Below are 24,636 nucleotides of genomic sequence, written 5' to 3'. Positions count from 1 at the left end.
AACCCTAAAACATTACTGAGCCTCCTCCATGTTTCACAGTAGGCATGGTTTTCGTTTCTTTGAAGGCTTCATTATTTCTTATGTAAATGTAGGGTTGGTGTGATTTACCAAAACACAAGACTGTGGTCAACATGCACTTTGGCAAAATCCAGTCTGACTTTTTTGTATCTCCCTCTTAGAAAGTCTTCCTGGAGTCTTCTTAAATCTTCTAGAGCGCATTTTCATTCAGACAGTGACAGAACTTGAAACTATTGTACTTTGAAGTTGAAGATTAGCTTGGGTCTGTAATGAAGTTACCTTGGTTCTTTCTCGACCATTTCGAGCAATTCTTCTGATCAATCTCGAGCCAGTTTTCCTCTTGAGACCACATCCTGAGATGTTGGCTACAGTTTCATGGACAACATGAAATATATATGGGCAACAGTGCTCACAGGAACATCAAGCTCTTTGGAAATGGTCTTGTATCCTTTATATTGACCATGCTTGGCTATTACCTCTTTTTCTACTGTCGTCAGACCACTTTCTGGTTTTCCTTGTTTTCCATGTTCAATGTGATGCACGCAGTGGTACAAAACAGCAGAGTGAGTCATTTTCTCATTTTAAATTGGCTGCATGAGCTGTGATACTAATTAAAACACAATGGTCTCCATAAAGTATCACTACAAATCAATTATTTCTCACGGCTCCTAAAGGGGACATGGCTATTTTAGAATGTCTTTGTACAATAAGCATGAATTCAGTTATTTTCACAACTTTTTTGTTTTGTTCCACTGCAAACCAAACACAGACATGGATTGATAATAAAATATAATTTAATTCTAACATTGTTCAGGGCGAATGGTGCATTATTTTTAAGTAACATGCAAGGGTATCAATCATTTCGGCCACATCTGTATGTGTAGAGTTTGTTTTCAGATACATTTGCTGAAAGTTTCTCTGCTCACTGAAAATCTGATTTTAGGAGGTGGGCCTAAGAGCATGATTTATGATATTACAACTCGTTTGTAAGCCAATCCTGGCCCCAAAAGTTCATTACAACTTGGGTTTTTTTCTTCTTTCATTTTAGCTTCAGCCATAAATGTGATATGTTATGATAACACTGTACACATCATAGTTACTGGCAATCTTGGAACATGTTGACCAGGGATGTCCAGATCAAGTTTTTTTGTTTGCCCCAATCCAGATGCAAGTCCTTTTATATTGCACATCTGTTCGTACAGAGTCCAATGTAGATATACAGTGTTGATCAAATATGAATCTGACACTATCTGAGCTATTTCATCCAAATACGGAGGATCCTAAATAAAAATACAACTTTAATTTCTGACATGATATGAATGACTGTTCGACTGGAGAAACTGACTCCACAAACCTCTAGAGAGAAGATGACTGCTGGAGTCGTTGGAACAACAGAAACAACTTGCAACAGAACAGCTGTGTAACAGAGTAGAGCTTCTTTCCCCACAAATGACATTTGGTTGAGTACACACTCCAGCAGCAGAGAGCACAAAACCCATCAAGTTAGTCACAGAATTAGGATGAATTAGCAGCAGCCGATGATCTGCCACTGTTGATGTTTGTCATTTTAACAGGAGGAAGTGACAGTAAGCACTGGCTAAAGAACGTGAAGTTGCTAGGTTCATGTTTTGTACATTTCTGCTCAGTGCCAGTAAATGTGAATCTATGTATTTTGCCAACCAAGATGTCAAAATTCAGAGCAGCTCTGCCCAATGTGCTCAAATAATTTATACTCTCATATTCAAACAAAATGCTGCAAAACTCTCAGGCTGATGTGGAAAAAACACAGTAAAATGAAGTGATCTGGATTAAATTACCTTTACTTCAACCAATACTAATTCTTTTAGATATGCCCAGATCTACCCTGCTACCAATCCTGAGGATCAGCTTAGGACATCTCTAATAAGTACAGAAGTTTAAACCAGGAAGTCAGTCTGGAAGATGTAATGGATGTGATTTGACTGTCCTACATAAGAAAATTACAACAGTGACAGTCTGGAAAGAAAACATTTTGCCTGTTTAATCCTTAATTTGCTACATAAACTGTCAGTCACTTATAGTATACCACTCATTTGCAGTAAAACGCCGGTTTGCAAACAAACAGCTGCTATTCTTGCTGTGCACCTGCACAAAAATAGAGCCAGTTATAGTTTTTCCTTTTGTCAGCCATCTGTACATCACAGTATTACATTTACTGAAAAACCTTGACGACATCCTCCTGCTATATGCATGCACAATGCCTCAGTCTGCAGATGGTTAATGTATGTTGAACCCGTGTAATGAATGCACACTGGATTTCCCTTACGCAGGATTCTGGAGCTCTGCAGTGTAATAGTCCCGCTCAGCTCTGCATACTGCAAAAAGTATTAAATATGAACAGCCAATGATCACAAAAGAAGGCAGGAACAAAACAATGCACAGAGCCTGTTTTACCCCAACACCTGATATACTAACAGCTTATACTAACAAGTATCCTGTGTGATCACAGCACTAAATTAAATGATTTTTTCCGAAGCTCAAAACATGGGTAAAGTGAGTTGAGGCGGTTTTACCCTCCACTGCGTCCCCGGACACAACACATTAATTCAGTCATGCTCGTCACACTCAAAGTAAATGCTTAGAAACACAAAAACAACCATAGTGCAAACACCACGAGGGAGCGCTCTGGAATATTTAATGGCAGCAAAATGAAGTCAGGCTCAAAAGCCACAAAAAATGTATTTAAATAACATAAAATGTGTCTTTTGCTGGAGCTTTTTAAAGGGTGTATGGGTGAAAAAACAATCTGAATATTTCAGAATTTCTGATCAACTGTCAAATGTGAACTAATTAAAATGAGTGGACAACTTACACACACCCAAACACACACACTGCAAGGTTGCTTCCTGCCTGCATGATGACTGTAACCTACTCTCTGTATTTTCACCTTTGCTTTTAACACACCTCCAGCTCACCGATGTTACCCTGGAGAGTTGCATCACCCTTGTTCCCCTTGCTCACAAACACACACAGATCTCTCACACTCACTTTCCACTACTGCCACAGTCAATGAATCCAGGTGAACTTTTGCTTGTGTGTGTTTGTGTGTACTTGGGAATATGTGAATACTGTAAATCTTACTCCTAAACTGGGTCTAAGCTTAGTTGACACCTTGAGACTTTGTGTGGATTAGCCCGACGTTGTGTTTCCCTCCCTTTATAAAACCAAGGTCACTCATGACTGCAGCTCGGCACCAAGAGTCTGATTCCAAACCAGGGAGTTGGAATAGATGAAGGTGTGAGTGTAGCTTCACTGTATGTGCATTTACTAAAAGGAGAGTAAACGCAAAGGATTTTAAGATTATATGCAAATGTGGATAAAGAATAGTCAAATATATCAAAATGATCATCCCTGAATGTGAATTTTCACAGCTATTTAAAAACAGCTTACAGCAAAATAGTATAGCTGTGGCCTCAGTGGCATCTGGTTACAGATCAGTGAATGACAGACCAAAGTATCACATTGTCAACCATGCATAATTCTCATAAATGTAGCCATTGTGACTTTATGGATTATGCAATTGGTGACACTTGCACAAAAGTCATATACAGATACATATATATAGCTTTTCCAAATAAGCATGATGTCTTTATATGGTCATCTGCTCTATGTATTGCATGTAAATTCACTGCTCCACTCTGCTAACATCATGGTGTTTTTCCATTGTTGTTCCATTGTTCATTGCGCTGAGTCGAGCTGGCATCCTGTGGCTGTTTTTCTATTACACAGTAGGGCAAAGTAAAATAAGTAGTTTACCTGGTAGAAGTGTGCTGTCCTGTTAGAAGGGTTGTTTCTGCTTGTAATATTCCTCCCTGTTTATTTCTAACTGATCCGCTGAACAAAGAGCTCCAAATAACTACATATGTTGTTGTGTTGACCAGTTTTTGCTGGGGAACATGTATCATTCCCTGTTCAATTATTCACAATAAAAGTCTCCCATTATTTAGTTGCTATTAATTTGAAGCAGTAACACAAGAAATGTTGGGTTTGCATCAGCGGTAACTTAATAGGCTTGATACGGCTGCCCCTCAGCAGGTTGCCAGAAAGCTGGCCAATCAGAGAGAGGGGGGCCTTAAAGAGAGAGGCACTAAGACTGCCTGTTATAGACAGAGGCTGAACTAAGAGCCTCATAAAGAGCCAGTAGTTTTTGGAACTACTCCAGTGGAATCGTAGAAATGTGCATAATAATTGGTTCCCTTTAACATTTTCAGGGCAAAAAAAAGTGTAGGACCTCCAGTGAAAAAGCATTTAAATCTTTCAGGACCATTGTAGATAAGTCAAGGTCAATCTACATTTTTCTGGAGCCCTTAATTCAATTTCCCAGATCTTCATCAGCAGATGAATCAATCTAAACGACATCCATGACCTCTGTTGTGTCCAACATTTTGTGAGTTGTGTTAGGTTAACACTGGCGCAAACCCAACTTTTACTGCTTTACTGCTTCAAATGAAAAGCTTTTAAATGACTAAATAACAGGAGACATGTTCCTCACTGAATTAGCAGAGCGTCATTAGCGGCACTAAAAAACAGTTGAAACAACAACATACAGTATGTAGATATTTGGAGCCAGTTAGAAATAATGCAGAGTGGGGAGGAATAGTACAAGCAGAAACAGCCACAGTGATGATGATGTACGATGAAGAGCAGATGACCAGCACACCTCCAACAGGTAGACTACTAACTTTACTTTGCCCTGCAATGTAATGGAGTCATGGCTCAGCATGACTACCCCCAAAACAATGGAAAAACACCATAATGTCAGCATAATAGGTCTTCTTTTATTAAGAAAACCTTTAATCAACTGCCCCAACTAGAATCATCTCATATCCATCATTTTCTAAGCCAGATAAACTCATATTTTGGTGTAACGTTGTGTAAATAAAATATTATTCGTATTCATGGGTCATGAATGAGTTATGAATTGAAGTACAACATGAGAGTTACCCTGTGCCTACCGTTGTACAGACTTTGGGGGGCCATCTCCTCTCCCGTTGCCCTCCTCTGACCCCCATCCCTGCCAGGAGAAACACTGCTATACCTCCCCTTGCCATGCTCCATCCCGGGGCTGTGATGATAGTGGAGGTGGTGCCGTATAGACTCTGGACTCCCCACAATCACCCGCCCTTTCCTCAAATGCTCAGGCGTGCCCATCACTGCATGCTTGGCCTCGGGACTCCCACAGCCTGCCCCAGCCAAGTTAACCGGTCTCTGACACAGCTCTGGGCTGGACTTGACTGTGCCCTTCCCACAGCCTGGTGATGCTTGCCCTGAAATGAATAGCTGTTTTTGGGCTAGTAGGTCAGAGCTGCAGGGTTTGGGATGGGAATCACATGGTATCCTGGTGGGGGACTTGCTGTGTTTCTCTGGGCTGTGTCCTCGGATGCCACGAGGGTCCAGGTTGGTGAGGGACCCCCCGCGGGGGCGGCAAGACTGCGGGAAGGTGTGGTACTCTGGGGTGGAGCTGTGCCTTCTGCCTGTGGATTCACACACGTTTCCCGGTTTGTGGGGGTGGTCAGAGGAAACACATCTCAATCCAGATCCAGGGCTGGCGTTGGAGCCAAGGGGAGGGGGTTTGTGGTGAGGGTTGTCGGGGCTATCTGTGCTACCTGCGCTGGAGGTGCTGCTTCCATCGCCGACGTCCCGCAGTAGGCCGGGCGCTGGGACGCCTCCTCCAAGCTGAGAGAGGCTGCTCTGACTGTCAATGGAGCTCCTGCAGCCGCCCATACCACCTCCCCCTCCCCCTCCTCCTCCAGCTACAGCAGCAGCCCTCTCCTCCTCCAGCATGAGGCACACCTCCTTCAGCTCCAGGTTCTCCCGGATGACCTCCACCTGCCGCTGCTCCAGCTCTTTCAGCTTCTGGAGATAGATGGCCACCTCCTTCCTCATCAGGCCGGCGCTGTAGCGGCCAAGACGCTGCCACTCTCTCGACACCCGCTTCCCCTTCTGCCGGTCGTCATCCAGGAAGCAGCACAGGTCCCGCAGCTCCTGGTTGTCCTCCTGCAGTTTCTGGTTCACGTCCTGGTTTACATTAGGACACACACAAAAAGGCACAGTGAGGGATAACACACACATGCTGGTTGTGAATCATCATTGTGGTGATTGAGGGGACAAATATTCCCATCATGCAGCTGTGTGTGAGTGTGTGCGGTTTCTTGAAGAGCTGGAATCAATTCATCAATAGTTGAACGACAGAATATTGGATTCTTGACTCAAATGATTAACTGAGATGAATCGTTTCAGTTGGACTTGCTGAACATTCACTGTTCCCAGTTTACTCTAATATGCAGATTGAATTGAGCATCTTTGGATTTTGGACTATTAGATTGGACAAAAAAAAGACATTCCAAAATGTCTCCTGCTCTGAAAATGTGTGATGGACATTTTTCACTATTTTCTGACAATTTATAGTAAAAAGAAAACTCAATTAAGAAAATAAACCAGCCAGCATGTCCGTGTGGGCCCCATAAGTGTTAAATTTGGGCTGCAAATATGTTACCCATGTAGGTTTGCCCACAGTTTCCATGGTGGTCCCACCTCTGTTTGCCCATATGGGCTTCAAGTGGGTTCTGACTGGGTTTCAGGTGGGGTCAAACTGGGTGAGACCCATGTAGTCTCCTTATGGGGCCTAAGTGGGATATGAATGGACCTTAAATGGGGCCCATTTAGCCAGCCCACATGAGCTTCAAATGTGGGGCCCATGTTTGTGAAACAATACGGGGCCCATGCAATTTGCCTGCTTAGCCCACTTACATCCCTTATGGAGCTCATACAGTCAGTCAACATGGGCTTCACATGTGGGGCCCATTTTAGTGAAACCATGTGGGACCCGCAAAATGTGCCCAGTTCAAGCCCATGCCCACTCAGTATCAACGTAGCCCACATTTAACCCATGTGGGGCCCACATGGACATGCTGTCCTCATAAAAATAATGGCTATCTGCAGTTTCTTGACACTGTAACAGTATTTGTCAGGACACGGGCATTGCATCCAAATTACATTTTATATTCACTAAGAGTAATGCAAAGTAATGTATAGTTGCATGATTCATTCAGTATCTCATATGCAACAGGTTTATTTTATTTTATAATTTTCTTAAACGACCGTTTTGACCTTAACTGGGAATTTGTAATTTTGGTGATGAAACTTCCCATCTATCAAATTCTGAATATCACAGAGCTCGTGTTTTATCCTGAACGTTCCTACAGCCTAAAACCTCAGGGCCCCTGGCACATCCCCTGTACATACTCATTGGGGCCCCTCATCCATCTCACCTTCAAACTCCGTATCTCATTCAGGTGCTGCTGGAGCCTCCGGTTCACCTCCCGCATCAGATTGCCGTGTTCCACGATGACGCTCCTCTTCTCCGCCTCTGCCCTCCGCAGCCGCCTCACCAGCTCCTCTTTGCCCCACTTGAGCAGCTCCTCGTCGGGTATTTTAGAGATGTCTTCCGCCAAACTCTCTGCGCTTTTGGAGAGCTGCGGCTGATGATGTGCGCCTTTCTCCATCCTTATAAACTCCAGTGGAGGTTCACAGAGAAAAAAGTACTGTGTTTCTGAATTTCAGAGAATAGTAAACCAAACTAAACCTTCAAATACACCCGGGATAACTCTGAACCAAACGCTGCATGGGTTCCCCCCACCCACCCTTCTCAAGTCCGTGGATTTACATCGCTTTCATTTAAGCTGTGCATCTCTTCCACGCCCATGCTGCAGCTCCGATATCCACCCGGCGCTCTGCTGCTATTATCCCTGCTGTTAGAGCATCAGTCTGCATGCTGCTGTGTCTCTGGATGAGCCCTTAGTCGGCTTGGCGGGGCGGTTTCTCTCCAGGTGCATGCCGGCCGCCTTGGGCACTCCAGCTGCTCTGTGCGCACTACCGCTGTCCGACCGCCGGGGAGAAAGACAGCAGGAGGAAGAGAAGGAGGAGGAGGAGGAGGAGGAGTGTAAGGGGAGGTTGCAGGTGCATAGCCGGAGAGCCAGGATGATAAGGTGCGTAAATGTGGAGAACAGATTCTGTCTCTTGCTCCTTCACGCGCTCCCTCTCCTGATGCGTCTTTGTGTTGTAGCGCCATCTGCTGTAGCTGTCAGGTATCAGGACACTACTGCACAGCTATTGTTCAAGGTGATATTGACAAAAAAAAGTTTAAAAATCCCCTCCAGACATGTTTTAAGATATATACAAATACTCTTCTGATAACTGATAATTATAATAATAATAATAATGATCATTTTCATTTAAAGGTTCAGTTACCTTGTGTAACACTCCTTGAAAAATACAAAACCTATGAATATACAAAGCTCATAATTAGCACAGATATCAATCATAATATGACAAAAACTGTAGTTTATACATACAGATGATGTGGGCATTTTGTAGTGATGTGAGTGGAGTTGGCCTATCAGAACCAGAGACTGCTCTCCTCACACTGGAGCTACACTCAGTAAAATAAAAGAACTGATGACATGCTTTAAACAGCCAGTGTAAACTGTAGACAACTTTAGAGGAACATTATTTGTCTCTCTGTGAATTGATTATTATTTTAATAGAACAACTTCATAGTTAAAACTAAGCCAGTAAGTTTTACAGGGAGTCTATAAATCTCTTACTGATAGTGCTTTGTTGTACAATGGCACTGCATTCTATTGTATGCATGATAAACTGGGGCCTATCTCACCAAAGTTGCAACTTACATGTTGCAATGCTTCTCTCCAGTTCATTTTGACACATTCAGCTCATTAAAAGAAGCACCGTATTTGCAAACCATGCATGAACATGCAGCGTGTCAGTGTTAACCACTTGGGGAAACAAGCTGCTGCCACAGTTTGCACTCAGTGTAAAAGTAGTGCTCACTTGAGAAACAGGAGCCTGAACAATAAATACAGGAGCAAGCTGATAAGTCTCATAAATGTGTCCGGTGAATTAATCTGAAGTCCACAGAGCCAGTTAAAAACAAAAGTATTATAATAACAATTCATCCCCATTCACAGTGTATATCACTCTGTAAATCATACAGTTGTTTCATCATTAGGCTACAGATGCATCAACATGTAAGCAGCATTTAAATGTTCCAACTGATTTGGGAGGAGTTCTATTAAATAAAGTTAGGTATTTTCATTTTATGTTTTGTTTGTAAAATCTGAACCTTAAAAGTAACCAGTAACTACAGCTGTAAATGTAATGGTCCATTGAGATAATGTAAAATCAGTTAAACCTGGTTCAGGTCTCCTTTCATCTAAACCACATTTTATTCATTTATATTATATAGGCTATATTTCACTTTAAAAGTCATTTCTCATTTAGGTGATGGGAAAACATGATCAGTGTCTAAAGACTGCTGGACTGGAGTCAGTTGGTATTGTAATGTGTTAAATAATTATGCACAGTGGTGAAAACAGTGCAGCTAACAGTGTGATCAATCTGAAGACATCGAGTTTGAAAGCACTCCTCCTGCAGGTGAAATAGCCACTATAGGGTCACACGTATGTAGCTGTGTATCACTATATCTGAATGAAAAACGAAAAGATTTCTCTTTTAAAATCTGTGAAGAGATCTGTAGCTGTGCATGACATGTTGTGAACAAATGAAAAAGATAGGGAACAGGTACAGTTCATAAGGCAGAAGATCAAGACCAGATGGACCCAACTAGACAGCAGCGATGACAAAGCAGGACTCTGATGAAAACTCACGCTGCAAAAATCGATGGACAGGAACGCCAGGTAGCCATGGGGACGGGCGTCCTGTGAACCCAAAAGAAAAGTCATTGAGTGGTCTCTTCATTCTGCTGAGGTTGAGCCGAATAGACGGGATTACAAGTGCATTAATAAAATATGTAGTTACACATTGTTTGTCAGAGCTCATGTGTGAAACCCAAATGTACACCGCTTTTTTCTTTTTTGGCGTTTTCACATAAGTACATGTAGAATGTCCAGAATGAACAAGAAAATGTCTACATGCATGCAATGAGGAGAAAGAGAAGTAAGACAGGACAACAACTTTGTGGTCTTAATGAGTTGGTGATGATAGATGAAAACAACTGTCATTCTGATTAACTATTATTATTTTTATATTATTCTCAGGACTTTGAAAGCTTTGTGTGCAACTGTCATACTTTTGATATAATGTATTTTCATGATGTTGCCATTAGTGGGCAGTATCTCTCATGTAACTTCTGGTCTGGTGCTTTCCCCTCATATATGTGAATGGTAAAACCTAGAAACTGTGATCACTCTCATTGATGAGTGAATGGTGTCACTGGTCAATATGTATTTGTGCCTTTTTCTATTATTCTGATCTTAATTATTATTAACAGAATGGGTGAAAGTGATATGACAAGACATGAAAGTAGGTTTTTTAGAGTAAGCCTCAAAGAAGAAAGAGGGCTGCCACTTCTCAGATTTGTGAAGAAACGCTCTCGGTACCATCTGCTCCCAATCATCAGAAGACATTTTCGTCAGGTGTCTACAATTAGTGGCAGGCATACATGGGTGCACCTGCACTGTTGGGTGCACCCATTTCTCTGTGAACCTCAGGAGGAGCTTTATTGATCCTAACAGTGGAGGACAGAGAACATCGAAGGCTTCGGGGATTTACATAAACCAAATATGGTGACTGAGAGGAGTGTCTTTTAAAGGACCACTTTGTATTTAGTGTCCTTTGCTACGTTTACTGAAGGACACACGTCAACAGTTTACAGTGTAATGATGTCAGCATGAAAAAAAGGGTGTTAATGTTGTGTCAGGAAATTATCAGTTATAAACAATAGCATACTGGGTTAGGGTTTATAACTGATACTTTCCTGATCTGATCCAGCTCTCTATAGAGATGCAATTATTTTTTATTATCGATTCATTAATTCAGTGGGATTATTTTTTATCTCAGTTACACACAGGCAGCTAGAGGAACTTTGGCACCTAAAGCACTGTAACATTGAAATATATCTACTTGATTTGGCTTCATATTAACTTCAGATCAACTTTTAGATACATTTTTGCACAAGAGGAGGACAGTGGATTTGGTTTGTAAGTGCATTATGAAGAGATCTCTTGATAGAGAAAGAGGAATGATTACAGCAAGAAAAATATGTTTCTATGTTCAAATGGGCTGAATATTGTCTTAACACATTTGCAAAATTGTGAATCTCACTTTAATCTCAAGTGTAGGTTTGGTAAGATGGGCGATATTTCCTATTCAGGTACTCATTAAACACTCCCAAAAAGAACAAACCAGAAACCACTTACAGTATGTCAGAAACACATCACAGCTCATGTATTTACTCTGTAAAGCATTAAATAAAGCAGCCAGTAGGTGGCAGCAGCACATCTGGGACTCAAGTGCACAATCTCAATCCAACTAATAATAGAATTTGTACTGATCTATTCTGGCCTTCCTATTTCCACAGTTCAATCACAGTTCCAGCCTTTCTAATATCATTTAAGTCATTATTATCTATCATAGAGTCCAATCAACTTTCACTTTTCAGCCACATGTTGCACATTAAGTAATTAAATGAGATCATTTTTCATCAACGCAATCCTTAAGATTTGACTGAATGTATTACATAATCTATGTGCTAATAACATGGTATGAATTAGCCTGTTGCTATAGATCATGGGTGTCAAACATACGACCCACGGGGCAGAACTGGCTTATAATGTGTTTCGAATTTGATGAACAGATTTCCTTCGGTGGCCTTGGTCAAATTTGATCAGTATCTCTTACCATGGTAACCCAAAACTGACAGCCCTGGCTGCAAAAAAGAATTGTGCATGTTTGGGACCACTGAGACATAATATTGTTGAAATTGCACTCATTTTTCTTAAGACATCTCAAGCTGCTCATCTGTTTTGTAAATAGATGGTTTATTATAGTAAAGTTATAATATATAGAATGTTCTATATACTGTATCATATTTATAGGTTATTATGTAATGGTTTTACTGGTCCAGCCCACTTGAGATCAAATTGGGCTATAGGCTATATGGCCCTTGAACTGCACGGCCACCCATCAATTTGGAATAATTTTGTTTTCAGACACATTCCTCTTTTTATTTTCTATTTATACATATCAGTAATCACCTTTGACCAGGTATAATGAGATTGATCATTACAATTTTGAGAATATATACACTTTATCTATCAAGAATAAATCACATTTTCACAATCATTTCATAGAAAGAGGTAAAAAATATTTTATTCTAACTTTATGGGCGACCGTGTAAAATAAGTTTAACACCCCTGCTACAGATTCTGTTGGTATCTCGCTGGATATCTTAAAGATGATGTCATCAATGGATTTGAGCAATGGAGAAACTCAGAACATGATGTTATAGAATAATAAAAACTTTAACATATATTCTTCCTGCACTACTGTGAGCACATGCATCTACTTCTGTATCATTTTGTCCTTGATCTTATCTGCAGTAAACTTGGTCAAGATGTGCTGGGTTCGTTTCCCTGTCATGGCTGTGATAACCAAGAACTCCTCACTGAACAGTAAGAGCCAGCAGATGGTACAACAAGTTCCAGTCCTCACAGATTTTAAACGTGTGCATGAAATCAAGAAAACATGAAGAGACATATGAAACATGACTGACTACATGTTTTTGTTTTTTTAAGGGGAGGAGATTAGTCATATCAAAATAACTACATGTCAAACTTCATGACAGTGTTGCTGTGATAAACTTCCCTGTGTGCCTGCCAAGAGGAAAAATAATGTGGGAGTGTCTCTATGTGACCTGATAAACTTGAAACTTGAGGTGTGACATTATCTTCCACTTCTTGAGTCAGCAGCTGCATCTGTGCTTTCACTTTGAGTGAGTCCAGCAAGATGGAAAAGACGCTGTTGGTCCTCGTAGCTCTTGTCCTGGTGTCCTCATGCAAAGGACAGAACTGGACGCCTCCAGGCTTTTGCCATCAGAAAAAATGCCCTGAATTCAAAGTGGTTGAGACCAACCAGGTAAGTTTCAACACACACACACACACACACACACACACACACACACACACACACACACACACACACACACACACACACACACACACACACACACACACACACACACACACACATACAAAAAACACACAAACACAGATTTGTTTAAGTCTCCTTTGGGGTATTTACATTGACTTACATTCAACCCTAAATATCACCACTATTTGCCTAACTTTAATCAGGCAAGATACATATCAGTTCCTAATCATAAACATCATCTCAGTTTAACAGAATTTGAAACTTGTGTCTCCACACCAGTTTTTTAGTCACTTCTGGGGCTTTTTTTCTAGCATTTAAAACGTGTGAGGTCCACTTTCACACATATACATATTTTGAGTTTTTATAGCATAAAACAATCATTAATAAATTAATCACACACTGACGCTTTTGGTCTGGTCTTTTATTAAGACTGTATTCATAAGAACTGTTTGATGTTGCTGTTGTCTGCAGGATTTTGAGGAGCGTTTGTATGTTGCCACTGAATGGATTACCACCAAGGTAGAAAGCAGTCAGAGCAGTGATGTAATGGCTGCATATTCAAGGCTGAAAAATTACTGCCAGAAACAAAATGGAGCAGGTATGTCAGGGTCTGAAACCAACTGTATGAGTCAAACAATTGTTCGGTTTTGTGATGCTGGAAGATCATTTGAATGGAATACTAATGAAGTGAAAGTGAAATGAAGTATCTGAGACACACCCTATGGAAACAACAATAAGAACTGAATAGTTATTGTTTCACTTGTTGCAAAAGAAAAGAAATACAAGCTGTGATCTTATCAATGGGTGAGATAGATTACTGACAGGAGAACAAAAAGGTAGAGAAACCACTAAGATAAAGTCTCACATTCAGTTTTACATTCAAGAAATGTTTAAATTAGTAGAATTTTCAGGAAAATGCTACATGTCCATCAAAGTGTGCACCACAAGATTAATGACATTTTTTTTTTTTTACCTCAAAACCACTAAAAGCTGTACTGAAAGCCAACTCTCCATAGACAATTCTTATACTGTGCAATATTGTCACATAATTCTTTTTAAGTATTGTGGGCATATTGATATTTATACTTATTATATTCACACTGTGAAAACCTGATATTTTATTATGCATACTTAGAGAAATGTGCACACATGTTTGGATTAGTGTGTGTGTCTGTCAGTGTGTGTTTTTTATTTTATTCTTAATCTTGTACATTGAGCTCTGCTCAGGAAGTGAACCGGAATTTCATACAATGATAATAAAGGAATTATATTTACCTTCTAGAAATGCTTGAATTTGTACAAATATTACATTAAAAAAGGTTTTGATTTTTCATAGGTTTTACATTCCAGAAATGTTGACATGTTTAAACAATTTTACAGATGTTTACATGTGTACAGGTTTCATCTTCAAAGAATATTTGAATATTTGAAGTTTTACATCCAAGAAATATTTTTTTAAAGAAATGATAAACTCTTTCAAGTTTTGTAACTGTTGACAAAACCATCAGCCACATCTCCTTCAAACTTGCTTTCATTCCTGCAGTATGGAAGATTTGTATGTAATTATCTGACAATCTTGTATCATGTCTCATTATCTCTTTCAGGTTATGAGATCTCTGATGACACCTGGCCTGCACTGATCAGTGTCACAGAAGAGGAAGATAGGTCCGCTCTGTCCATGTCTTGGTTTGTTCCTCCTGGTACAAAAACACCTGAAAACACTGATGAGTCAGTCACACTGCAAAGCAGACCTGAAGCCACTGTCTATGTCAGGTGAGCAGCAGTTACATTTATCTTTCAACTCAGTGTTCTCCTGGAGACTCAACTGAGGTTCCATTAACCCTCCTGTTGTCCTCGAGTCAAGGAAGGAAGGGAGGAAGAAGGAAGGAAAGGAGGGAGAAATGAAGGAAGGAGGAAAGAAAGGAGGGAGGGAGGAAGAAGGAAGGAGGAAGGGAGGAAAGAAAAGAAGGAAGGGAGGGGGAGGAAAGAAAGAGAGAAGGAAGGAAGGAAGGAAGGAAGGAAGGAAGGAAGGAAGGAAGGAAGGAAGGAAGGAAGGAAGAAAAGAAAGAGAAGGAGGGAGGGAGGAAGGTAGGGGAGGAAAGAAAGAGAGAAGGAAGGAGGGAGGGCAGAAGGAAGGAAGAAAGGGGGATGGAGGAAAGAAAGAAGGAAGGGAGGAAAGAGAGAGGAAGGATAGAAAGAGAGAAGGAGGGAGGGAGGGAGGAAGGACAGACGGAAGGAAGGAAGGGAGGAAAGAAGGAACAGTCAAAACAGACAGGGTCAATTTGACCCGGGAGGACGACACGAAGGTTAAACACTTGAATTATAGTTGAAAACAGTTATCAACTTACCAAATAGTAATGAGTAAAAATGATATATTAAAAAAGGGTTAGGGTTAGGGTGTGTTAGGGTTGTCAATGAAAGACAATAAAACACACAGAATGAGTTTGAGAAAGTTTTAGTTGTAATCTGAGACTAACTATTTATCATTGTGTTTTGTCATTGTGTCCATTTCATATAAAAGGGTATTCGGTGGAACTCCAAGCATTGAGTCAGGTAAAGGAAATGCAAAGTTACTCCGTGAGGCCTTGGCTAAAGCTGGGAAAACCTTTGATCCCAACACTTACTCTGGAGCTGGCTATGACCACTACATCTCTTTTACTCATCACAATGAGATCTGGATCTTCGCTGTCTGATGTCAACAGATGTCATCAGTCTAACCCAGTACTGGGTTATGTCATATAATCACTTTGGTTCCTCTATACTGTCTTTATTGTGTCCTGGTTTACTCGAAACCCAAGTAGAATGTAGCATTATCATTGGCACTTTTATCACATTCTGCACTTACTGCAGTGAAACAAGCACACCTGTTGTACTGCAGGTAGCCAGCAGACACACATTCTCGGATGCTTGTGTTGCATGATAGAAACCAGTTTCAGGAATGTTGTGAATCTGCCAGTGTTTACCATCAGGCCTTCTGACTTTACATTCTAGTGGTGAGATTTTGTTGAGATTATGTTTCTTGTTCCCAACAAATGTGCTGTAAATGATAAAACACGCTAATACACATCTGTACTTGCCTCAAACAAATAAACAGTTTAATCTTTGTTTGCATGTGTGGTACATTTGTCCTTGTATAAGATCCTTCCTGTCTATCTGTTGAATAGAATGTTAACTATAGGTAAGCCTTTAAGGAACTCTCTGACAAAACTACAAATAACCTAACTGACTGAAGGTACGTCTCCATGACACAGAAATGTGATCACTATCTGAACCTACTTCCTGGTTAGACTTGTTTGTACAAAAGCAAAAAACCTGTCACCCAAGACAAAAAGAACCCAACCAAAAAAGAGAGGAGTTGTGGAGATCTCAAGTCAACCAAATCATCAGGAGAAATGTATTTACATAAAGTGATTCATTCCTGCATTATGTAGCTCACCCGGAGTGTGGTACTATGTATCCAACACTAGATGGTGATGTAGGCATGGCTAACAAACTTGTTGTCACATGCTGGATCACATAATATCTTCAGTCATGTACAACCAGTCACTTGTCCTAACAAGTTAAATTTGATTGTTTGCATATCAATATGTGTTCTTAAAGTTACACTTGTACTGTATATAAATACACAAACAAGTCTGAAATTTAAAAAAAAATTTCTGAATGAAATGGACACTCCAACAATTGAACACGTGAAGATGAGTTTGCTATTCAAGGTAGAACTACTTTTTATCATCTCCCAAAAGAAAAATGTTACAAAAAGAAACTTAGATATTAGATTCCAATACCTGTGACAAAATATCACAAGGAGAATGGAACAGGCAGACCCAAATGCAGGAGACAGCATATAAATAATGAACTAACATGCATAAAACCGCAGCAGAATACACATAAATACAACTCAAATATACAAGCAACGCCATAGCCTCTCTAGTCTGTAATAAACAGAAAACAAAAAAAAAACATCAAAATGACTGAGACTGAGTTTATGATGTGTGATTACAGACCAGAATGAAAAAAGACTAACTAATAAAGACAACTTAAGTATCTTTACCTAACCAAGACTTTAACTGATAGGATCCCAAACCAGCTGGTAACACTGTCACACAGGATGGACTTTAAAAGAGAAAATGAGAATAGTTTTCCTACAAATGGAGGCGCTAAGGATGGACAGATGTGCACAGATGTTTGCAACATGCAAATACATTGTCTGCAGTATGTGGAGCCCTAAGTATTTATAAGAAGAGACCTGTCTAATGTCATTACCATAAATGGTAACAAGGCAATGATCTCCTGCACTATTCAGACAGATTGATTTTTCTGTTATATCATGTCTGCTATGACTCTGGAGGAATGTAGTAAACTCCTGATAACCATGATGATGTCACCAACATTTTCATCAGGTACAAGCATTTTTAATGACTGCAGAATTTATGTCATTCCCATCAATCTAATATCATCAGCAAACATTAGCAAGCGACCACAATAAACAACATCCCAAACATACCTGCATTGTATTTTTGATATTTGAATCATTTCAGTGCAGCCTTGCAGAGATACTAGTATGAAAATGATTTGTCATCTCAAAGCCTAAACCACAACATCAACCCCTGATGAAATCATCAACAGTCCTGTCTCAACTTTCTAAAGATGGAAGGATCACTTCTGGAATCAGACTGAATTGATTACATATTTAGGAAGATAATTCAGTACATAGAATAAATATATTAATATTGAAGAGGCTTAATTCAAATCTACCTGATTTACATGAAGACAATTTTTTACACAAACACCCTTGAAACTGTATAAGTACTACTCTGTGAGCTGCAATGTACTGCAAACATTATCTGAGAAATATCTGACAGAGTTGATATCATTCTTTTTCTTTATTTTTTTTCTCATAGTGCTGAACACAGTGAAACTGAACAGACCATCCAAATCTGCAGTTGGTCATTTTGAGTAAATGGTAAATGGACTGTATTTATAAAGTGTTTTTGACCACTCAAATTGCTTTTACACTACATGTCACATTCACCCATTCATACAGTGATGACAGGGGCTAACACCAGGAGCGGACTGGGACTAAAAATCAGCACTGGCATTTTGGACCAGACCGGCCCACTACATTCGGTAACGCACACCTTTTCGGTCTTTTCGGTCTCTTGAATGTGTATACCAACCGTGCAACTCCAGAGGTGTTCACAAGTCATTCGCCAACACTAAATCAAATTCAAATTCTGACCTTAGAGCTGCACAATCCTTCATATAGGACAGTATGAAAATTGATCAATTGTAGGTTCACTATAGTGAATCTACTGCAATGTGATGTGAAGAAACAGCTACTACCTTATCTTGGTGGAGGGGTTTGCGTGTCCCAATGACCCCAGGAGCTCAGTTGTCGGGGGCTTTATGCCCCTGGTAGGGTCACCCAAGGCAAACAGGTCCGGGGAGAGGGACCAGACAAAGCGTAGCTCACAACACCCCTTATGATGAGTGAAACATATGGTCCTTTGTTTCCCTTGCCCGGACGCGGGTCACCCCACCCCCCCCTGGAGCCAGGCCTGGGGGTGGGGCTCGATGGCGAGCGCCTGGTGGCCAGGCCTGCACCCATGGGGCCCGGCCGGCCGGGCACAGCCCGAAGAGAAAACATGGGACCCCCTTCAAGTGAACCCACCACCCGCAGGAGGGGCCAAAGTGGTCGGGTGCGAAGTGAGCTGGGCAGCGGCCGAAGGCAGGGACCTTGGCGGTCCGATCCTCGGCTGCAGAAGCTAGCTCTAGGGACGTGGAATGTCACCTCTCTGGCGGGGCAGGAGCCTGAGCTGGTGCGCAAGGTTGAGAAGTTCGGGCTAGATATAGTCGGCCTCAACTCGACGCATAGCAAGGGCTTATCGAGAGGGGTTGGACTCTCGTCCACTCTGGAGTTGCCGCTGGTGAAAGGCGGCGGGCAGGGGTGGCGATACTTATTGCCCCTCGGCTTGGCGCCTGTATGTTGGAGTTTACCCCAGTGCATGAAAGAGTAGCCTCCCTCCGCCTTCGGGTGGGGGGACGGATCCTGACTGTTGTTTGTGCCTATGGCCCAAACAGCAGTTCAGAGTATCCACCCATTCTGGACTACTTGGAGGAGGTGCTGGAGAGTGCTCCCTCTGGGGATTCCATCATTCTGCTGGGGGACTTCAACGCCCACTTCGGCAGCGACAGTGAGACCTGGAAGAGTGTGATTGGGAGGAACGCCCCCCCCATACCTGAACCCGAGCGGTGTCCTGTTGTTGGACTTCTGTGCTTGTCACGGATTGTCCATAACGACCACCATGTTCAAGCACTTGGCACCAGGACATCCTAGGCCGCAGTTCGATGATTGATTTTGTAGTCGTGCTGTCGGACTTGCGGCCGCATGTCTTGGACACTCTGGCGAAGAGAGGGGCGGAGCTGTCAACTGATCACTACCTGGTGGTGAGTTGGCTCCGATGGCGGGGGAGGATGCCGGTCAGACCTGGCAGGCCCAAACGCATTGTGAGGGTCTGCTGGGAACATCTGGCAGAGTCTCCTGTCAGAGAGAGCTTCAACTCCCACCTCCGGGAGAACTTTGACCATGTACCGGGGGAGGCGAGGGACATTGAGTCCGAGTGGGCCATGTTCCGTGCCTCCATTGTCAAGGCGGCCGACTGGTCTTGTGGCCGCAAGGTGGTCGGTGCCTGTCGTGGCGGCAATATCCGAACCCGCTGGTGGACACCGGCGGTGAGGGATGCCGTCAAGCTGAAGAAGGAGTCCTATTGGGCCTTTTTGGCCTGTGGGACTCCGGAGGCAACAGGCTGGTACCGGCAGGCCAAGCTGCGGCGGATTCAGGAGGAGCAATGTGGTTTTCGCCCGGGTCGTGGAAATGTGGACCAGCTCTACACCCTATGCGGGATCCTTGAGGGTGCATGGGAGTTTGCCCAACCAGTCCACATGTGCTTTGTGGACTTGGAAAAGGCATTCGACCGTGTCCCTCGGGGGGTCCTGTGGGGGGTTCTCCGGGAGTATGGGGCATCGGACCCCCTGATACGGGCCGTCCGTTCCCTGTACGACCGGTGTCAGAGCTTGGTCCGCATAGCTGGTAGTAAGTCAAACTTGTTTCCGGTGGGGGTTGGACTCCGCCAAGGCTGCCCTTTGTCACCGATCCTGTTCATAATTTTTATGGACAGGATTTCTAGGCGCAGCCAGGGCATTGAGGGGTTCCGGTTTGGTGACCTCAGGATTGGGTCGCTGCTTTTTGCAGATGATGTGGTCCTGTTGGCTTCATCAGACCGTGACCTCCAACTCTCACTGGATCGGTTCGCCACCGAGTGTGAAGCGGCCGGGATGAGAATCAGCACCTCCAAATCCGAGTCCATGGTCCTCAGCCGGAAAAGGGTATAGTGCACTCTCCGGGTCGGGGATGAGATCCTGCCCCAAGTGGAGGAGTTCAAGTACCTCGGGATCTTGTTCACGGGTGAGGGAACGGGAGATCGACAGGCGGATCAGTGCGGTGTCTGCAGTAATGCGGACTCTGCACAGATCCGTCGTGGTGAAGAGAGACTGGTAAATTTATCAGTCGATCTTCGTTCCTACCCTCACCTATGGTTATGAGCTTTGGGTAGTGTCTTTTCATCTTAACCTCTGTCCTGTCGCCAGCTGTAGGCTGCTGCCTGTGTTTCCCGCTTCTGGGGCTGGTGACAAGACGCTGTATTGCGCGTTCAAAAATAAGAGTGAGTTAAAGATTTAAGGAAATAATTTTAAAAATAACTTTTTTTGCAGAGTGCAATACGCAGGTAGGACCAAAGCGAGAGTGTTTCACAATGTGATTGGGCCAGCCCAGTCTCAATCGGGCCGCTGATCTACTGGTTTTATGGGCCGGTCAGACCAATATAATTGTTTTTATAAAGTGTTGGTACTGTCGGCCCAAATAGCACGTCGGCCCACCGGGAAAATGCCCAGTATGCCAGATGGCCAGTATGTCCCTGGCTACCACGCAGGGTGTCAACCTGTTCATCAAAGGGAAAGTAACCATTCACACACCATTGGCACGGCCATTGGGAGCAATTTGTAGTTAAATATCTTGCATAACACATTGACATGTCATGCATCTCGTAAAAAATGCTTGCACCCTTTGCATGTAGACATCAATCTGTCTGATCACAACAAACATTTCCTATCTGAAAAACATCTCACAGAGTTAACATACTGTAATGTGTCACTGCCAAATGAACATTAACGTGCTTGCTGTAATCATTCTTCTTGTTTATACTGACCATTAAGAGATCTCTTCGTAATGTCTTTATAAGTGATGAGGTGTAAATCCACTGTCCTCCTTCTGTGAGTTCATATTGGTCTTGTGTGAAATGTATTGCAGGAAATACTAATAAGTCCAACATATATGCTCGGATGTTTTTTTTCCTTACTTGAACTCACTGATAACATCTTGAAGGAAGGTTTCGCAATTGTTCAAGTATGTCAAAAAAAAGATCGACATTGATAGTTTTTCCTTGTTTCGATCATTCCTCCTGTTCATATTGGCTACTAAGGGAGCTCTCCATAATGCACTTACAATGTAAGTGATGGGGAACAAAATCCTCAGTCCTCATTCTGTGCGAAAAAGGGATTTAAAAGTTTAGTTGAAAATAATATGAAACTCAAGTCAATATATTTCAGTTACAGTCTTCTTAGTGCCAAATTCCATCTTTTTGTTACTATCCACAGCTGAGCAGGACAACACTTTCTGTTGAGAAACAAAGAGATAATAGTCATCCAGATGCATCCCCTTGGAATCCTGAATATCTGAAAATGAATACTGGCATCACATTTGAAATAATTCAGTGTGGACCAAAGTGGTGGGCTGATCCTGTGCCTGAACTATAAACCAGCAGCCAATATAGCATCCAAATACAGTATTTAAGTACAGAACTTGGGCGTAAGACATTTTTTATTTTATTACGATTTTACTTCAAATGATACCTTTGACATTTAACACTTATAGCAAATAATATGCACACATTACTTTCCAAATATTTTACAAATAACCTGATACCTGCTTCTCTCTGTATAGTTCATGCATGGACAAAGGACTTTGAAACCAATGGCAGAAAGTTAAGCTCGTGTAGCAGCTGTCAGACTGAAATAAAACAAATATTGTACTTTATACATCTGCATATGTTTTGCCTTTTTATATATCCATATATTTGTTGAACTATGTTTCCTGCCAATTACAATTATTACAGTGTACCATGACATTCAATTGAAATTTGCTTGTACTGAACACTGTTTGAGACAGAACTGTAACAGAAATCTAAGTTGCATGTACTCACAGTGGCCCAATTAGCTTAGTTTAGTTTAGTTTAGTTTAGTTTAGTTTAGTTTAGTTTAGTTTAGTTATACTTTACACAGAAAGCGACAAATAATACCCAGTGCAGGGAGTGGCAGTAAACCCAACTGGGCTTATTTGCAGCCTCCATCTAAAAAATGTTAAAATTTCAAAATATTACAGAAACTTCAAGAGCAAGTTCCAACAAATAAAATGTTTTGCATTTGTTCTTGAAAACATACTTTTAACACAAATGGCAAAGGTCTTTACTCAAATGTGAAAGAAGCTACCATTAATATAGAAACCTTGGTAGAAAAATATGCCTCACCATGCTGAACACTGTGAAATGAAAAAAAGAATGTACCTAACATGTATCAGACATCAGTCTGATCATAACAAACGATTCCTATCTGAAAATCATCTGACAGTTGACGTCATACATCACTATCCAAATGAACATTGACTTTTCTTACTGTCATCATGGTCATGATCAAATTATATTTTTGATTATATTTTTAAAACTGTACATATAATTTTACCAAATGATATGTACAAATCATTTCCCAAAAATATTACTGATTACCCGATACTTGCTTCTTTCTGTATAGTTCATGCATGGACAAAGGGTTTGGAGCTTTGACTTATATATTTATATGCATATATTTACTGAACTATTTTCCCTGCCACATGCAATAATTACAGTGCACAATGAAATTCAAATGAAATGTTTGACAGAGTCTGTAGCTCATTCAGGTGTGTATTGTGTCTGTACTCACTGTGGCCCAATTCAAGAACAAGTGCCAACAAATAAAATGTCATACTTTAGGGCCTATTTGTAAAGCTCTTTTTCCTAATGTGAAAAAAATGAATAAATCAAGCAGCAATTAAAACTATAGACACTTCAGAAAAATGAGCCTCACAGGGTTGTTTTGACATGCATGCCATAAGAAAACCAGTTGTCCTCTGCACCTAGACATCGGTCTGATCTTAAGAAACATTTCCTGATTCATTGTCACAACACAACAGCAGTGCAAAGGAACAGCACATAAGAAATGTCTTGTAGTGAGTACAACCTATAATATGCATGTTGGCTATATTTCTGATTATTCTGTGGTATCTACAAGTGTGACTGTAATTGTACTCTGCCTCTTCACAGATAAAACCCCAGATCTGAGACTTGTTCTCGTTGGATCACAGTGGTATGGAGCTGAGTCTGTTGGAAGCAGAATCTTAGGAGGAGAAGAGTTTGAATGGGGAGAAAGAACTGTTCACACTGTAACACATATGGGGCAGGTGAATGGGAAGTTAATTCAGCTGGTGAAAGCTCCTGTGTGGCTGAGGAGTTACACACTGTGTGATACAGCAGAACTTGTGAAGGAAGAACTTGTCCTCAGTGTCACTCACTGCAAACCAGGACCCCATGCTTTTATTCTGCTAGTTGAGGCTGACTTACCATTCACAGTTTCCTGTGCTAAAGCAGCAGAGGCCCACTTAGAGCTTTATGGAAAAAATGTGTGGAGCCACACTGTTGTACTCTTTACCTGCGTGGACTGGCTGGGCAGTACAAACATTGAAGAGTACATTGCTGGTGAAGGAGACGGCTTGGCACAACTCCTGGAGAGATGTGGGGGAAGATACGTAATTGACAACACCGAGGAATCTCTAAGTCAAAGGCTTCTGGACCAAGTTCAGACACTGGTGAAGAAGAATGAAGGTAAACATTTGGAAATTAAAGAGAAAGTACTGCAGAAAATTCACGAAAGGAGAGAAGAAGTGAAAAAGAGAGCAGAAATCAGAAGACAAAAAAGAATCAAGGAGAAGAAAACACAGGAGAACGAAGCAGGTTGGTAAAAGTTTTTTTTATATTTCTGACATTTACTTGTACAACATACTGACATCATAATGTTTAATACTGCTTAGTATTTTTAAACTGTATAAATATATATATGATATAGAACTTTTATATCCTTCCCAGTTTAACTTTGAATGTAACCACTGACCAACAAGCAATACAACATCCTCTGTTCTTAGACCCTCATTTGGAATAAGAAAAAAATCGAAAAAATCTCTACTGAAACTATTGAATTTAACCCTTGAGAGCTGATAGAAAACAACATCTTTCAGTCATTGGATACTACACAAATTATTCTTCATATTAATTACAAGGACATTATTTAAGTAGCAGAGCCTGCAAATCTGTGTAACCATCTGAATTTAACTTCCTTGATGTAAGAGTCTCTGACTTAGATAATCTTTTTTTTCAGAAACATCCTTATCAGAAATCACCATCGTCTTGC

General features: G+C 41.4%; 2 protein-coding genes across 3 annotated transcripts in view; one reads left to right on the top strand and one right to left on the bottom strand.

Moving 5' to 3' along the window:
- Positions 1-7,562, bottom strand: part of ccdc85a (coiled-coil domain containing 85A) — a 44,528-nt gene extending 36,966 nt beyond the window's left edge. The window contains exons 1-2 of one of the 2 annotated variants that reach the window (XR_009927025.1): positions 7,329-7,562; positions 5,002-6,075 (exon numbers count right to left, since the gene is read on the bottom strand). Coding sequence is in view for 1 of the 2 variants with exons in the window: in XM_062430716.1 (XP_062286700.1) it covers positions 5,013-6,075; positions 7,329-7,562 (1,297 nt within the window). In the remaining variant the exon portion in view is untranslated. The remainder of the gene's footprint in view (positions 1-5,001; positions 6,076-7,328) is intronic. The other variant, XM_062430716.1, reaches the window with a different exon arrangement.
- The window catches only part of LOC133992170 (craniofacial development protein 2-like), a 780,535-nt gene extending 760,855 nt beyond the window's left edge, over positions 1-19,680 (top strand). Inside the window, exon 2 of the mRNA XM_062430874.1 lies at positions 19,512-19,680. Coding sequence (XP_062286858.1) covers position 19,512 — 1 coding nt within the window. The 3' untranslated portion in view covers positions 19,513-19,680. The remainder of the gene's footprint in view (positions 1-19,511) is intronic.
- The last annotated feature ends 4,956 nt before the right edge of the window (positions 19,681-24,636 follow it).

Source organism: Scomber scombrus, chromosome 12 (assembly GCF_963691925.1).
Source record: "Scomber scombrus chromosome 12, fScoSco1.1, whole genome shotgun sequence".
Classification (NCBI taxonomy): domain Eukaryota; kingdom Metazoa; phylum Chordata; class Actinopteri; order Scombriformes; family Scombridae; genus Scomber; species Scomber scombrus.
This window is presented reverse-complemented; position numbering and strand designations above follow the sequence as displayed.